Below are 17,891 nucleotides of genomic sequence, written 5' to 3' on the forward strand. Positions count from 1 at the left end.
TTTCTGCACCTTCCCTGTTCAAAGCTTATATGTAGAATCTCATGAACCTTCTCTGCACCTTTGCCATTTGCAACTGTCTTTACAATATTCTTCGAAACTTCGTTCCTTACCAAAGCATCCCACCTGGGGATGTGTTTTCCTTCCTCAGTGGGTCATACTTTTTCAAAACAGACGATCTGCCGTTGCTCCTTTTGGCTTTCACATCCAGGTACAATTGGATGAATTGGGTCTGTCCTTGGATAACATTGCAGAATCCACTGGTCAGTCCATTCCACCATGGCTTATTACAGTCCCCAAATGTGATCTTTCTTTAAATCATCTGAGAAAGGCAGATACTCCCGATTGGATGTACCGTCTTTTATTTACTGAACATCTTTCGAACAAGCTTTCCATTCCAATTTATATGGATGGTTCCAAATCAGGTAACTCTGTGGGCTCTGCCATGGTTTGTTGCGGTTCAGTGGTTGCGTGCAGAATCCCAGCTTCTGTGTTCACTGCTGAACTGTACACCACATCTCTTGCCCTGGATCATATTGAAGCTACGCAGTACTCCAACTGCACTATTTATACTGACTCGCTTACTTCTTTACTGGCCCTGGAATCGCTTCACGTTGGCTCACACCCTGTTCTCACTGATATTCAAAACCGACTGGCCCATTTCTCATTAACATCTACTTCTATCCAGTTTTTCTGGATACCAGGCCACATTGGTATTCGCAGGAACGAGCTTGCAGACATGGCAGCTAAATCTATCTACTCTGGCACTATCACCACTATGCCTATTCCGTACATGGACTATGGTCCTGTATTTAAGGCTCGGCTCCGTGTTAGCTGGCAGTCCACTTGGAGTGAGCAACGCGACAACAAGCTTTTCTAAATGAAACCCTGTATTGGGATTTGGCTGTCTAGCTTCCGTAAGGTTCGGAAGGAGGAAGTTGTTCTAACTAGACTACGCATTGGTCACAGTTTTTTTAACTCATCGTTTTCTTTTATCTGGAACTGTTGCACCAATGTGTAGTTTCTGTAACACTCAAATCACTATCAGCCACATTTTACTTTCTTGCCATTGTTACAACTCTCAGTGACGACACTATTTTCTGCCACAAGGTTTGTCCATAACATTGGACAGTGTTATTGATGATGGTGACACTGTCCACCTTGATTAAGTTTTTAGTTTTTTAATGTCCATTAATCTTTTTAATTTCATTTAAGTGTTTGATATTTATTCATTACACCTTTTTAATTGTGGTTCCCTTTTAAGAGTTTCAATCTCTCTAGTTGAATTTGAAATTGGAAAATGGCCATAACATTAAATAACTCGACACCAGGACTAGATAGGCCAACTTCAGGTGACTAACGCTGCTGTTTGAACTATCCATTTGAACTACCTGTTAGTCGTCCTAGCGAGTTGTTATTACAATTTTGCTGCATGTCTTTTAACACTTTTGTTACTTTACCATTTGGTACTGGCCATAATGACACAACCCAGAACCAGGACTGGAAAGACCAACTTCAGGTGACTGGTGGTGGTTCTTGTACCACCTGTTAGTCTTCCTGCTGGGTTATGATCATTACCATTATGCTACAGAAAGTCCTTTACAACTTTGTAGACTGGATATCAACATTGGTTTTATGCCATTTTATGTTTTTAATTGCTGTTTTATTTTTACCTTCATTTTTTTTTATGTATTTTACTTCATTTACTTTACTTTTACCTTTAGGCCCGGCATGGCCAAGCGCGTAAGGCGGGCGACTCGTAATCCGAGGGTCGCGGGTTTGCGCCGCTGCGCTTAAACATGCTCGCCTCCCAGCCATGGGGGCGTTATAATGTGACGGTCAATCCCACTTTTCTTTGGTAAAAGAGTTGCCCAAGAGTTGGTGGTGGATGGTGATGACTAGCTGCCTTCCCTCTAGTCTTACACTGCTAAATTAGGGACGGGTAGCACAGATAGCCCTCGAGTAGCTTTGTGCGAAATTCTAGAAAACAATCAAACAAACAAACTTTTACCTTTCTATCGGACATTTGGCTAATTATTATTATGATTTTGCTACATGTCTTTTAAAACTTTTATTACTTTACCTTTTGATAATGGCTGTTATGACACATAACCCGGAACCAGGACTGGAAAGGCCCACTTTATGTGACTGACGGTGGTTCTCGTACTTACCTGTTAGTCTTACCATTATGCTAGAGAAAGTCCTTTACAACTTCTCTTACTCTGCTTTCTCTCTTAACATTGTAGACTAGGTGTCAGCATTTGTTTTATGCTTTTTCTGTTTTTCAATGCTGTTTTGTTTTACCTTTATTAACTTTTAGGTATTTTACTACATTTAATTTATTTTTACCTTTTTACTGGACATTTGGTGCAGATAGCCTAGCTGCTTCATGCCATAAAACACAAAATCAACCAATCATGATTTTTTACTGATTTTTGTTTTATTTATTTCAGAAGCCCGAGTTATCATGAAGGTGTCAGAGAAGCACACAAGGCATATGTTTTACAAGTTCAGAAAAGAAAAAAGTTCTAGTAAAGAAACAAATTGACTATCAAGTCATCCCATATAACTTATGACTTTGAGAATAACTCAATTTGGCCAAGAAATATGTATTTAAACTTATCCTATCCCAAAACAACATTATTTATGGGAGCCTAATAGTTGCCCTGTAAAGGTGTGCTAGTAAAAAGTATACAGAAGCTAGAACACAATATGATCATAGTTTGTACACCCTAAAACCACTTAGTCCCAGTTGAAACCAAATTTACAGCACCCTTGTGAATGTAGATTTCAACAGACAGGAGAATTTGGCAAAGTAATAAATTCTGTAACTCTGACATATTTTCAATAGTTTCTCATACTAAAGAAGAGCATACCATAAGTTAGAATAATACAAAAATGATGGAGTATGAATAACATATGAGAAAAAAAAGATAAAAGGAGCCTTCAACATCAGCATAATTGATAATACACTTGGTCAACCTATTATAGAAGTTGGCAAAATCAGATAAATTAATTGTTTACATTCCTAATATGGGAGAACCAAATGGGTGAATAGATTGAGAAAATCCATGATTCATTCTTAACCACAGTCAGCACCAAAATAGTCCTTCTCAAATATCATGAAGATTTTATAAGTTGCTAATCGTGGCACTTATTTGCTTCTTTCAGCTTTACTGCAAGAACCTAATTCAAGATCGCATTCCAGATTTTGGTATTCCAACTTTCGGATAGATCTCCCAAAGCAGTTTATTAAACCACTGGTTTTTTAGTATGGATCACTGAATGCCCATCCTTCACTATGCTTGATATGAACGGTATCTTATGCTATAAAGATTTTATTCATATTTGGCTTGTGGTTGTAGTTTATATGGCATTGTAAATGCTGAAACTGCACACAAAATCTTGGTCTGTACCTTTAGTATCAGCTTTTGAAAAATTTAGATACATTTTTGCCAGTCTTATTACATCTTTCACTGGATGAACTTCATTTAAACTGATTGTAGAGTGATTACAGAGTGAACTATTGGGGGGTAGTTTATGTCTAAAATATGAGTTGTTGTTTTTTTCATTATTGTAATGGTTTAATTTGCTGTCAGAAGCCTTAGATGCATTTATTTTCAAACTTTTATCCAAAATAAAGATTAGTGAATAAGGCAGGAAAAAAAAATTTTAGAAATATGTTTTAACAAATGGTAAAATTTCTTTTTTAGGTTTCCGTGGTCAAAGCTTAAACCTCTGCTTCGACGAAAGTTAGAGAATGTCATGGATGATTTTTATGAAGCTTATCCTACAGAGGATCTACCACCACTTCCAAATGTTGAAGGTTTTCATTTTGATACCATGAGAAAACGGCTTTTAGATATCTTGGATAGCTTCAACAGGTATGCTTATAAAGATATTTATCAAATGGGAAATGTACGTTTCAGTAGTTTCACATATCTTGCAGATTATATTCATGTTTACTTGTTTGTATAAATTTTTCATTTACCACTTATTTTGGTTTAGGATTCAATTTTTTGGGTATTACATGTTTTTTTCAGTGATGTTTCCTTGAAAGCAGTACACAGGGGACTCTGAGCCTCATTTTCCATTTGAACTGTCAAATGCAAACTACTATGATGGACTGATATTTTACCAAACTTGTTCTTTTGACACATGTAGTTTAAGTAGTAAATGTCATTACATACATTTCATTTTTGTACAATCAGGAGACCACTGGCATAGTATTCTAGTGGGTCCAAATTGTGGCTAAACATTAAACTGCATTGGCAAGCCTTGCTTCTATTGCAAGCAACATTTATTTGCATTTGTTATGACTTATTATATTATGTCTGTGTACAAGTAGGATTACAACCAAAAGTATTATTAATAGTGAGGATACCCAACTAGAATTCAGTGGATTCTAATCATTATTATTTTTAGTTTATGATATTAAGTACTCATTAGCTGCTTATTATATAGGATCAACATCTTTAGTTTACAAGTTAGTTTTTATTAGTCTTCTATGGATGGATTACTTTTGATCAGAAGCTCTTTAATAACAAGTACTTCTCTTATAATAAAGACAATATTATGTAGCCATAAGCTGCAATAAAAGAAATTTGTTCTAACACAGGTTTATAAATTAAGATAGAGAAAAACTTTTTGTTATTTCATGAGGAGAAACTGTTTAACAATTGGCTGCATGCAATGAATAGTAGTTTATGTATTTGATATTTTAGGCTTGATCATCCACATGTACTTCTAATGTTAATTATATTCTATGTATAAGGCTTAAGATTAAAATCTATATCTGATAAACCTTATCTTTTTTTTTTGTGGGTCTTACCTTAATTCAACAGTTACCTCTGCCTTCCACAGGTTGTACAATTCTTACTCTTAACTGTATTTGCATGACACGGTTTTGAAATTATTCTTAAAGTTACATTTGTAAAACTTTATATCCTTTTCAAACTTAAAAGTGTATTGAGTAAGAATTGTTTTTAACAGTGCACCATTCACTGTTCAGAGATTGTGTGAATTATTGACAAATCCACAGAAGCATTACCATCGAACAGACAAATTCATGAGAGGTCTTGAAAAGGTAGGTTTATTTTGTAGTCATATATTCAAATATGAGAATTATTCACAGATTTTTGTTTATTTTATGTTTATTATGCAAAAGCTTGTTTTCTTTGCCATTTCTGTGTAGATATGTTGACTGTATCCCAGAAGCAACCTTTCTACGAGATTTTAAAAATAATTTTAATTCTGGTTTTAAAGCTCCTTAACTGTCTTTCCATAGCCATCTTTTTCTGCATGTATCATGAGGTTTTTATTGAGTTGTAATCAAAATTTGATTAAACTGCTTTATTATTATGGTATACAAGTGAATTTTGCATCAGATGTAGCTAATATTATTTCTAATATAATACAAGTTTTAAGTTCTTAATTTTATAAGGAAGTTGAAAAAAATCCTGAATTTTTACTTAGTATGAGAATTATGAATTTGCTCTCTAGATATCGCTTTTTCTCTAATTTATTTACCACTCTTCCAAGAAGTGTGAAATTTGACATTCATTACAATGTTTTCATCACTCAAACAAAGCATAATCTTTATAGCCTTCATAAATATTTGGTTACAGAGCCATAAAATAGAAATTCGCATCACTTTTGCCACTTCCACTTGTTATATCCTCTTTTTAAGAAAATATCAGTGGTTCTTTTTGACATTTTATACTATATTATTTATAACCATTACAAAGTCAAGGTTACAAAGAGAATTGTCAATTTCACTTTCAGTACAGGCTTTATTCCTACAGGAAACACACTGACTAACTTGTAATGGCTTTTGCCACATAGTTAGGAAGCCAAAAAATTGTTTGCTTTTTGCATGTTACTATTTTATTTTTTTCGGTGTGTTATGTAATTAATAAAAAAAATTATTCAGTACAGTGGTATCATTAGTATAAAAAAAAAAGTAGAGTTAAGTGTCATTGCCAGTTGACAACAAAAAAGGCCCAGGTAAGCACTTGATTTCTTGTTTTTCATGTGTATTATTTACTAATTAAATTGCTAAATAGTAATTAATATGTAAAAATAGGAATTGTTTTAAGCTAGTTAAGGTTATATTAGGGAAAATTAATTATAATAATAAATTTTTCACAAAGTATATTCACAAGTTGTTTGTGTATTACATAATTTGATAGTGTAATATGAGTTGCACATTTGTCAAGTAATTTAAAACTTATAATGGTGCAATAGTAGTTCAACAAAGTTCAAAGAGCAATAAAACAAAATTTAAGTATAAATGGATGTACATTGTTAGAAGTTTAAAGCTATTTAGGATAAACAGATTCATGTTGTAGTTTGAAGTCAATCTAGTATGAGAAAAAGGGTAAGTTGGATTTATTTCATTTTGTTGGTCAAACTGGCCGATTTTGTATGTAATTAGGGTAGATAAAATAACAGATAAAATATAAAGTTACTGAGAGAAATGCTAAATTTACTTAGGTGTTTATAGAGTTTATGCAAATAAAATTTGAGGTGTTTGAGACAAAAGAAAGCATTTTTAATATTAACGTGAATATCACTTTGGATTTGGAGTAGTAACAAAAAAAAAGGAAAAACATGTATAATTTTTTTTTCAAAGACAACTGTAGCAAAAATACTCCATTCCATTAAAGAAATTTGATTTTTTTGTGTACTAAAGACTTGTAAAGTCTGCCAAATATTCTTAAAGTATATATTCTGTATAAAAAGTTGTAATATGGAAACTGTAACAAGTTAAAAGGTGGTCAGGTAGACCAACCTTGTTCTGAGAGAGTTGATACATTTTATTGTTTGTTGAAGCTACTTACATATTAACAGATTTTTTTAGTAAATCTCATTGTGGTAGATGTGTTTGGTTTCTGTGTGCATTCAGTGTATGCTTTCTTTGCTGTCCTTAAATGCTCATTGTATAAAAAAGTTCAAGTAAAGCAACTGGCCAAATATTTTATAAACTACTGTGAATATGAGTTGGCAGCAATATTTGTTAGTCATAATTGCTTCTTAAATCTGTTTGGATATACACACCTTTTAAACTTTCTAAAAGCAACTTACAATGCTTTTGATCTGTGCATTTAAATCAACAATATTTACTTTGTATGGAAATCACAAATATCACATGTATGCAATACCTCTGTTTTTCTAAAAGAAACTTGAAAGCATCATTTTGCTCTGATTGAATGAATATAAACAAGTGGTTCCATGTTTTTTGAAACCATTCATTTAATGTAAGCAGTTCTTTGTATTATGATTTAATTAACCCTTTCAGTATGACTGACCTTATAACCACAAAGTAACTATCAGAGGTTCCATATTATAACTCTCATTATGGTACATGTGTCTTTACACAATTTGACAAGCTTTCAGTAGAACTTACAAGTTGTTTCTACACAAAAAATCATTTTTTTAAACTTAATAATGCAATATGAAACTTGGAGAATTATCAACTGTTTGTAAAAGAGAAAACATGACAGGTAGGCATGGGAAGTGTATTTGATTTTCTAGTGTATTCTAGTGTAAAAAAAGAAGATTGAATGCTAATATAATTACATTTTCCCAATATTATGAAGAGTAACTTATGTTAAAGTCCATACTTCAGAGAGGGGTGGTAAGCAAATTAGAGAAATGAGAAGATTTAGTGAATAAAAGTAACAAATTCTCATACTAGGGGGAGATTAAGGATTTATTCAGGTATTTCCTTCATTAATATTAAAATTTGATTTATTAACCTTTTGCTGTAAATGATGGGTCAAAGGCCATGTCATCTCATTTGTTGACTTGCATTCAAAATTTTATTGAACTACTATTTTATGAATTTATGTCAATAAGTTTAGAATCAAATTGTAGATTATAATTCAAACTTTAATATTATATATAAGTTAACTTCTTAATTTAAAAGTAAATATTACAATAACACTCCTCAATATAGATTTTAATGAGTCACATGGCATGTTGAATGTAGCACTTTAAAATTAGATGTTTGTGATGTCAAAATTCTAAGTATAGTTTTGCACAAATTAAGAATACAAATTACTAATATCAATAAGCTAGAATGTTAAAAAAAAAAAAATTATTTTGCTGATATATGGCTGAGGAACTGAATCAAACACTGGTCTATTCACCTCTTTCCATTTTTTGGAAACAGTCCCTCTAACATATGACATGAATAACCAATTGACATCTTAAAATGTTTCAACAGTGGTTTTCTCAGTCACATTAATCTGTGAAAAGGGTTACTACATTCTTTCAAACAAAGATTTCAAGAAGGTTGGATCTTTACTCTGCTCAAAGCTTCATATTTTTTAAAATATAAATACATCTTAGTTACTAAGCTTAATAAATTACAGTGGAATTTTGTGGTATCAGTATACTTGTTTAACATTTTTTGGTTATTCAACTGTATGTATAAATTCTAAAAAAAAATTGTCTCAATGTGAAAGCTCAAATGTCACAGCAAAAATAATTAATTGTTTGCATTCCTTCTTGATTTATTGTTCTGTATTTTTAAGAAAAACAAGTTTAATAATTTGTTTCTAAATAGTAAATAATCTATATGCATATATAATGTATAATAAGTGAAATGTGACTGTATATTGCAAAATACTAGTCCACTAAAACACAGTCAGGATAGGAAAGACTAAAGGGCAGTTTTGTATTGTTGGATACGTAATGAGTGCATGTGCTTTGTGTCAGTGCAAGTTATGAAATGTTTGTTTTTAATCATAACATGAAATTACTTTGCATTCAGATTAGTAACAAAGCAGACTACTTTCACAAACAAATTTTCAATAAAAATATTTCATTAGAAGTCTAATTTGTTGTATAAAAAATACTTATAAACTTTACTGAAAGTCTACGAAACTTTGTGAAGATATACATGCTGTATTAAAATTTATAGTGCTAATTTGTAGACGAACTCGTATATATTATACCAAGCCCATTGCAAAAGGGTTAGGTTTGTTTGATGCCAGGTTTAGTCTTGTACATTGATAATAAAGTAGTTCAGTTAAATTTTGAATGTAACTCTGGAAAAGGTCATGATATGCTCACTTTGACCTACCAAGACCGAAAGAGTTAAGTGTTTAGTTTTATTTTTTACTTCTTTCATTAGGTTTGCAGTTAGATAATGTACTTTGATTCGTGTAATCTAATGTAAATGGGAAAGAGTTTGAATTGTTTGAAGTAATTTTGAGAAAAAGTGAACATGATAATTTAGTATCAGATTAAAAACTGGTAAATCTAGTGGTCATGGAAATGAGAATATTGGGTTATTATTATTAATATAAAATTTGTATGTTGATGTATGGCTGTATGTTGTCCCATACAAGCTATATGGTTTAAGCTAGCAATTAAATAAAGAATTTAGTTTCTGCTAATGTTTGAAATCCTTATCTTGTATTTTAGCTCATATGTAAAAAAAATATATATTATTGAATAACTTTAGAATCAGTAGAATAGGTTGGGTGTTACAAGAATCCAAGTACTTAACAAATAAGCATTAAGTAAAGTCTAAATAATGTGCAAATTATAAGAAAAAAGTTATTTTTCTTAGGGTGTTAAAAATGGTTTGACAATGACTGCAACTTTATATATATATATCAAACAAAGATGCTGATAACAGAAATATATGCCACTCAGTGTGGATTCATGTATGTGGTGAGGGGATCTCCCAGAGAAGGTTCTATATTTTCAGTTTACCTCCTCTGGGATCTAAACACCACCTGTTTGCCATGCAATTCATGAAGGATGGGAGAGAATCCTGGTGGTTGAGGGTTTCAACACTAACACACCACTTTAGCCTAGAGGAAATCCTCTAGATGGGCAGCTGTGGGACTGGTCCACTTAGACTAGGGTCAATCAACTACCTGTGTTGGACATTCTGAACAGGTGTTGTGAGCATTATGTCTGATGCTGGTGTATGGGTATAGTGCTCACAAATTCTGGCATTGTTTGATTGTAGTGCATCTCCATGTTGGGCTCCATGATGTGTGTGGGGTCAGTGGGCAGCAAAACATTCTTTATTATGGATCCCCCAACTCAAAATAAAAAAATAAAAAAGCAGACCACAAGTAAATGACTGTGCCTTGAAGATTCTGAACAGCAATCTTCAACACCTGTACCTCATTTTCTGAAATTACATTCTTTATCAGACAAATATTTAGGGCAAAGGTTTCCCATTTTTATTCAGAAGGAACTAGAGGGGCTTGCTGGGTTTCCTAAGTCAGTCAAGAAGCTACGTTCTGAGGACATCTTGGTGGAGACATCTACTCCAAAACAGAGCAACTTTCTTTTGCATTCAAAGGCCATTGGGGATATACCCATTGAGGTTACTCCTCATGCTGCTTTGAATTCCTCATGAGGAGTTATTGTTGAGAGGGACTTAAAAAACATTCCCAAGTCAGAGATTCTTGCTGGTTTCTCCACCCAAGGAGTTTTTGCAATGAGGCATATCTCCACTCACAAAGATGGAATTATGACCATCAACCTAACTTTAATGTTTACATCATCATGTTCACCTGCCATCATCAAGGTGGGTTATCTAAATTGCAAGGCACTATATATGCCAAGCCCCCTTGGATGTTTCCAATGTTAACTACTCAGTCACTCGAAGACATCATGCTGTGGTTTCTTGATGTCTGCTTATTGTGGTGGCAAGGGTCATTTTGCTTACAAGTGCAAAATGAACCACCATTATGCTAATTGTAGTGGCTCTTATTTCAGCCCTAGGTAGGTGGAGAAAAAAAGGTAAAGTGTTTGAAAATGGTTAACAACATTTCATACTTTGAGACTTAAATAATTACTGTTCACTACTTTATTTCAGACATTCTGTTGCACTCCATTCCATTGTTACAGTGGGAGTGCAAACGATCCACGTGAAGAAGCTTTTGCTCTGGCTTCTGGCATTTCCTCGGGTCCATCTCCTTCTGTGGACCCTAGATGCAGAAAGGTTATTTGTTCATGCCCTCAGTCACTGGAATCTTCATTTACTGACAAAGACCTGCCCACTCAAGCTGGAGCAGGATCCATGGAGGGTGATAGACTTTCTAGTAATGAGAAACAACCTGGTTGAAAACAGAAGGGCTTTCCATCTAGTTGTTCTTCACATAAGTAAAAATTGGTACTTTATCCAGTGGAACTGTCAAAGTTTCCATTCTAATATGGATGACACCAAAGCAATGATTGATTCTTACCATTCTGTGTGTCTGTTTTTACAGGAAGCATTTCTGAAACCTGCCAATACTGTCATCTTTCGGCAGTTTTCTTTGTATAGAAATGGCAGGCTGTGTGATAGTCGGGTGCATGGATAGACCCTTGGAGGCTGTGGCCATTCATGTTTACTTGGGTCATACTTTCACTGTTTGTTCTCTCTGCCTGTCTCCTGAGGGGACCTTGATACTCTCATTGAACATTTCCCATCTCCCTTTTTAATCCTGGGAGCTTCTAATGGATATAATCCTTTCTCGGATGATGCAAATATTGATGGGAGAGGTTGTTCTGTAGAGCATATGCTCTCAGATCACAACCATTCTCTCTTCAATACAGGTACTTATACTTATTTTCATGCACCTAATAACTCTCTGTCTGCTCTCATTCAGTTTTATGTCATTTCTCTTGTGGGGTTTGAAGGGACTTGCGGGACAGCAATCATTTTTCTATTGTATTGAGGGAGACTGGCTGTGGTCAATGCCACCCAACCTGTGTGCCTCAGTGGAAGTTCGACCAGGCCAAATGCCTCTCTTTCACTGTTCTCTCGTTGTCTGTAAACTATCAGTGTGTGGCAGTACTAGCTGTATTGTCCAAGCAGCTACTCAATCTATTCCTAAAACCTCAACACAGAAGGCTCAAACACAAGCCTGGGATATCTTTTGTATATATCCCACACTTTCAAACTGCATTGCTTTCCAGTGGGCCCATGCACATGCTTGGTAGGTAAGATGTCAAAACCAGCAGAAATTTTGGATTAAGTTCACAACTAGCATCTCTTCTACCACCAGTTCCAAAGTCATATGGGACAAAATTTGGAAGGTCAGTGGGCAGTTTACTTCCTTCCCCCTTTCAGTCTTGCTTTCTGATGGCCAGGAAGTTGTTGATGCCCCAAACATTGCCAATACTCTCAGTGAAAGCTTTTCTCCTGCATCTAGTGCTTCTGCCTCATTCCCCCATCTTCATTGCCATCAAGACACACCTCTTTCTCATTTGGACTGATTGTCTCCGAGTATAATTGCTCTTCATTGGTCTGACAGTACATCAGTTGTACCTGAAGATATTCACTATGAGATGCTGCGGTATCTCTCATCTGCCTTTCTTGCTATTCTTCTGGTTGGTTTTAACCAGATCTGGTAGGAGAATGTTTTTCCTGATGTTTGGCACCATGCTATTGTCCTCCATTTCATTAAGTCTTGGATGGATCCCAAGATTCCTTCAAACTACTTTCTGATTGCTTTGAGCTGTCTTTGTGAGATCTCAGAGAGGATGGTTAATGCTCATTTTGTTTTGTTCCTCAAATCAAACAATCTTCTCTCACTCACCCAGTGTGGGTTCCAGTGACAGAGCCCCACCATGGACCAACTGATTCGACTTGTAACATCAATTAGGGAAGCCTTTCTCAAGTGATAACATCTTGTTTCTATATTTTATTACCTTGAGAAAGCTTGTGATACTATCTGAAGGTATAGCAATCCTGCAATACCTCCACTCATCTGGGTTGCATGGCCATTTACCCATTTTTATTAAACATTTCTTTAATGGACCAGTGATTCCAAGTCCATGTGTGTTCAACACCTTCCCATTCTTGGAGTCCTTCAGAGCTGTGTCTTGAGTGTCACACTTTTCATTATAAAGATTAATAACATCAGTGGACAACTCCCACTACAGTTGTAAACAGTCTGTGTGAGCATGAGGCTTATTGAGCAGCAGCTACAGATTGTCTTCGGTTATTTACTGAAATTGACCACAGCAAATGGTTTTTACCTTTTCTCACACTAAAACCCTTTGCATGTACATCTGCCACCAACAGGGTATTCACCCTGATCCTGAGCTCCATGTCTGAAAAGATGTTCTTCCTGTGGTTCCTGAGGCAAAGTTCTTGAGGCTTATCTTTGACCATAAGCTGATCTTTATTCCATACATCAAGCATTGCATGTCAAGTGTACAAGGGTACTGAACATCCTCCATGTCCTCTAATTTCACCTCTTGGGGAGCAAATTGGTGTTCTGTGCTGAATATCTATTGCACTCTCATTTTATTGAAACTAAAGTATTGGTCTCTGGTATGTAGCTCTGCCAGGACCTCAATCTTGTAGATGTTGAACCCTTTTCACCATCAGGGGCTTTTCACACTTCTCTAGTCCACAGTTTGTACACTGAGTCTCATGAACATCTTCTACACCTTTGCCATTTGCAACTGTCTTTATACTATGTGGCAAAACTTTGATTCTTACCACAGCATTCCACCTTTCCTTTCTTTTCCTTTTTCAGTGGGCCATGTCTTTTCAGAATAGATGGTCTGCCATTAACCATTTTGGCCTTCATATCCAGGTGCACTTGACTGAATTGGGCCTCTCCTTGTATGGCATTGCTGTCTTCACTGGTCAGCCCATCCCACTGTGGCTTATTACCATCCCCAAATATGATCTTTCTTTGAGTTAGCTGAAGAAGGCAGATACTCCTGATTGGAAGTATCATCTTCTATTTGCTGAACATCTTTTGAACCATCCTTCTAATGCCATTTATAAGGATGGTTCGAAATCAGGTGAAACTGTGGGCTCTGCTATGACTTGTTGTGGTTCAGTGGTTGCACACAGGATCTCCTGTACAGTTTCTGGGTTTACTGCAGAACTATGTGCCATTTTTCTTGCCCTGGATTTTACTGTCATGCTGTTTTTAAATTTTTAAGGACCACTGGCCTTTTTAACTCTTTAAGTTTTTAAATCACAAATTAATTAAACGGTATTGTTTTAACATGATTCCTTTTTGTGTATTTTAATAATATTACTTTGAAAACGGAAAAACAATGCTTTACATAAGTATTCACCCCCAAAAGTTTCCATATTTTATGCCCATCTGAGCTTCCAGTCACAAACCTTTCTCCATTTGAGTAGATTGTGTAGATAATTTCTAAAGTACCATTTGAAAGTTTTGACCTAGGAAGGTCATTGTCAGATTAACAGAGTTTGCAACTGACCATTGCTGGGCACATTTTAGGGATGGGAGTATAAACGGGTACGGGATTGTAGGGAACATTGCAGCCAGATGTTCAGTTATTAATTAGTGTAGGTATAAAGGTGTTCATTTATATTGGTTTAATTTTGGTTTTAGTTGCTGTATAAGTAGGGCTCCTTTGATTTTGCATTTGTTTATATTTGTTTCCCTGCTTAGTATCTGGGTGTTTTTCTATGGTTATGTTGTGTTTATTTGATTTGCAGTGTTCAAAAACGTGTGAAGGTGTTTATGTGTAGTCTTTGAATCTATTTTCCATTTTACTACTTGTTTCTCCAACATGTAAGTTGTGGTAATTATTGCATTGTATTTTATAAATAATGTTATTGTTTTGTTTGTAGTTTTTACATAGAATGGACTTTAGTTTTGTACCTGGTTTTTGAATAAATTTGGTGTTTACATGGAATGTTGTGTTTTGTTAAGTTTTTTCCAAATGTTGGTTATTTCTTCACTTATGTCAGGAACATATGGTATTCAGCAGTATAAGGTTTTGTAGTTTGTTTTATCTTGAAATTTACTATAATTTGTTTGCTGTTGATTGTGGTTAAGGTGTTTGAAAAAACTAAGTGTGTTATGTAGATGTGAATCCAGCAATTGTATTGTCAACATATCTGTACCAGTGTAGTGGCAGGTGTAAGGCTGAAATGATTGCTTCAGATTCAGTCTATCATAAAAGTGTTAGCTAGAACTGGTGACACGGGATTCCTTATACTTTGGTCATTTATTTGTAGATGGTTTTGGTCATTGAATGTAGCTTTGGTGGTAATGAATTCTATAAGGTTTCATCTTAAATTTCATATGTAGTTTGTAAAAAAACATGTAAATAATACTGTAGACATGTGGCAGAAGTTTTTTGGGCAGAGAAGTAAAAATTGAGCTTTTTGGTCTAAATTCAAAATGTTACACCTCATGCAAGCCTAACACAGCACATCACCCATTCAACACCATTCCAACTGTAAATCATGATGGTGATGGCATCATGTTATGAAGATGTTTTTATTCAGCAGGGATTGGGAAATTGTCAGGATTGAGGAAATGATGGATGGTGCATGCTTGAATCAGTCAAGAATCAAAAACTGGATCAAAATTCACATTTCAGCAAAACAGTGACACAAAACACAAGGCCAAAGACACACTTGGGTGGTTTCAGAAAAAGAAAGTGAATATCTTGGAGTGGTTTACACGTTTTGACTTGAATCCAGTAGAAACTTTATGGTGAAATTCAAAAATTGCAGCCCATCTGTAGTTCCCAATGAGCTTGTCAGAATTGGAGAAACTTTACCAGAAAGAATAGGCAAAATTTACACAATCCATTCTACAGAGTTGGTAAAAAACTATCCAGGAAGACTCACTCACAGGCTTAGCAGGATGAATATCTCTATAAATTAGCAAATTTCGTAATATATTTTCTGTGCAAGTTTTACTGACACTCAAGCCTCCTTCATACATAAGAGTTTAAGTTTTAACATTAGAGTTTTGAATAAACACAAGTTCATTAAAAAAAAAATTTACATTTATATTTAATCAAAATGTAAAATTGTTGGTAGGGGACAAATATTTTATAGCATAGACAAGTTTCTAAACCCTAATTTTGTATGGATGAAATTTCTAGTATGGGATTTGTGGGATAGGATAGAAAATAGGAGTTCTAGGTTCATTTACAGTTAGATTCTTGGCTGCAGTGGGTAATTCATTAGCATTAATAAAACATTAAATCATGACCTATAATGATAGGGTTAAGATGCTGAATGTGTTTTATACCATTGAGATCAGGTGTGTTAATAGGTTGTTGAAGTCAGTAATTTTATTGTCTTGAAAAGGAATGTAGAAAGTAATGTAAATACATAAAAGGTAATTATAATCAACATTCAGAATGCTGGATGTGTCATTTTTAAATTCTGCATGTGTGCTTTTGATATAAATTTTGCAAGTTTATGGAGAACAGTAGCTAGGAATATCATCTTCTCAAAATAAGAAAATATAAGATTTTTCAATATTTCAACTATTTTCTAATTTCTGTGTTTTAAAACCAGTGGGCAAAACTTAATACACTGTGACTGTGCTATACAGTACTTTTTGTTTTAAAGAATTTAAAGAATCAGTTCATAATTTGAAGATATTGTAGAAGATGTGTTTTACAGATACGAATATGAAATATTGGTCTTTTTTTTTCAAGTCACTTGCATTATTGTATAAAGGATCATAATTTAGTGGTTTGTTTTTGTAATGTGAATATTTTATTGAATATCAGTGAAAAGTACCTGGCTTTGCTCGGGTTATTTGGTTGATTTATTGTAAATGATTATGTCAGTTATTATATAGGGAACTACTTTTATGTATGTTTTTTGCTAGATTGCCTCATTAAAAGATGTAAACGTGTGTGTGCATACAAAACGTCTGTGTTTTGTATGTATGATTTGTAGTATGAATAATCACTTCTTTTCTGTGAGGTTTTTGCTAGCTTTTCCTTATTAAAAAGGTGTTCATGTGCATGGATAAGTAATAATACCTAGGTGCATACTCTGAGTCCACTTAGTATGGATGCAAAACTTCCTCTTGAAGTTATGGTAGTCACTTATACACACATCCTTTTATCGTTATAGATGTTACAGTTTTGTTTGTATCATTGGTACTATGGTAAGGTACAGTAAAAGAAAACTTGTACTGATCTCGCATATACACGTATGTGGAAAGAGTAATAATACCATTTCTGTTTTTCCAGAATATCTTGGTAGTTAGTACAATCCAGCCTACACCACAACAGTAAGTAATTTTTATGTATTGTATTGGTAGGTGTTTTTTAATAACTTAATAACTTTAATAATTGTAAAGTAACTCAATAAGTAGTATAACAAACCCATATTCATATATTTCAAAATCACAGTGCCTGATTCAATTCTCTCTGAGAGAAGAACTTTTATTTGAACTCTTTATATACTATTTTGTATTTAATATCTAGTTTTGGATGTGCTGCCAAAAACAAACAAACTACACATTATATCTTCAGAACTTTATAGGTGTTCTAGGTCTGTTTTATTATTCCTCTTTTGGAAGGAGCATGTTAAATCTGTAGCTTCTAACACTATCATCTTTTTGGAACATGGAGTTTCTTGTATAATTTTAATACAGTAAGAAAAAAAACTGAAAAAAGTTATTCACTCTGCAAGTCTTCTTGGTGTTTTTTTCTCTTTTGAAGCCAATGGTATACAGGTGGGATGACATCTTGTTCCTTGTTGTAGCTGGGTAAAGAGTTATTCCTGAATAGATGGGTGGATGAAACTGCTGGTAGATCCAACCTGGATTATCCTTCAGAACTAGTCTCTAAATTTCTCCACACTTTGAGATTCCTCAATGAAACTACCCAATTGGCTGGCCTCTTACTGTCATACTTGTGAAGATAGTCATGATCGATGACCTTCTCAATTCTGTAAACCACATGAGTAATTCTTTTCAGTACAGCATATGACCCTTCCAAGCACCTGCTTAACTTGTTTTAGACTTTTTAATCCTTAGAGTTCAGCACTTTTTGGAAACAAGTCTGATATGAAGTTCTGTACATGATCCAAGTGAAGTTTCATTGGCATACCAAACCTTGATATAAATTTATTGATAAGTTTCTTTGTAATAGGTTCTTCTTTATGGTTA

The 17,891-nt window shown here is 34.3% G+C and overlaps 1 protein-coding gene across 2 annotated transcripts in view; it reads left to right on the forward strand.

Moving 5' to 3' along the window:
• Positions 1–17,891, forward strand: part of LOC143222183 (uncharacterized) — a 67,880-nt gene that overhangs the window by 34,520 nt on the left and 15,469 nt on the right. For both annotated transcript variants that reach the window (XM_076448263.1, XM_076448264.1), the window contains 3 exons: positions 3,711–3,881; positions 4,990–5,083; positions 16,969–17,009. In XM_076448263.1, coding sequence (XP_076304378.1) covers positions 3,711–3,881; positions 4,990–5,083; positions 16,969–17,009 — 306 coding nt within the window. The remainder of the gene's footprint in view (positions 1–3,710; positions 3,882–4,989; positions 5,084–16,968; positions 17,010–17,891) is intronic.

Source organism: Tachypleus tridentatus, chromosome 8, assembly GCF_004210375.1.
Source record: "Tachypleus tridentatus isolate NWPU-2018 chromosome 8, ASM421037v1, whole genome shotgun sequence".
Taxonomy (NCBI): Eukaryota; Metazoa; Arthropoda; class Merostomata; order Xiphosura; family Limulidae; genus Tachypleus; species Tachypleus tridentatus.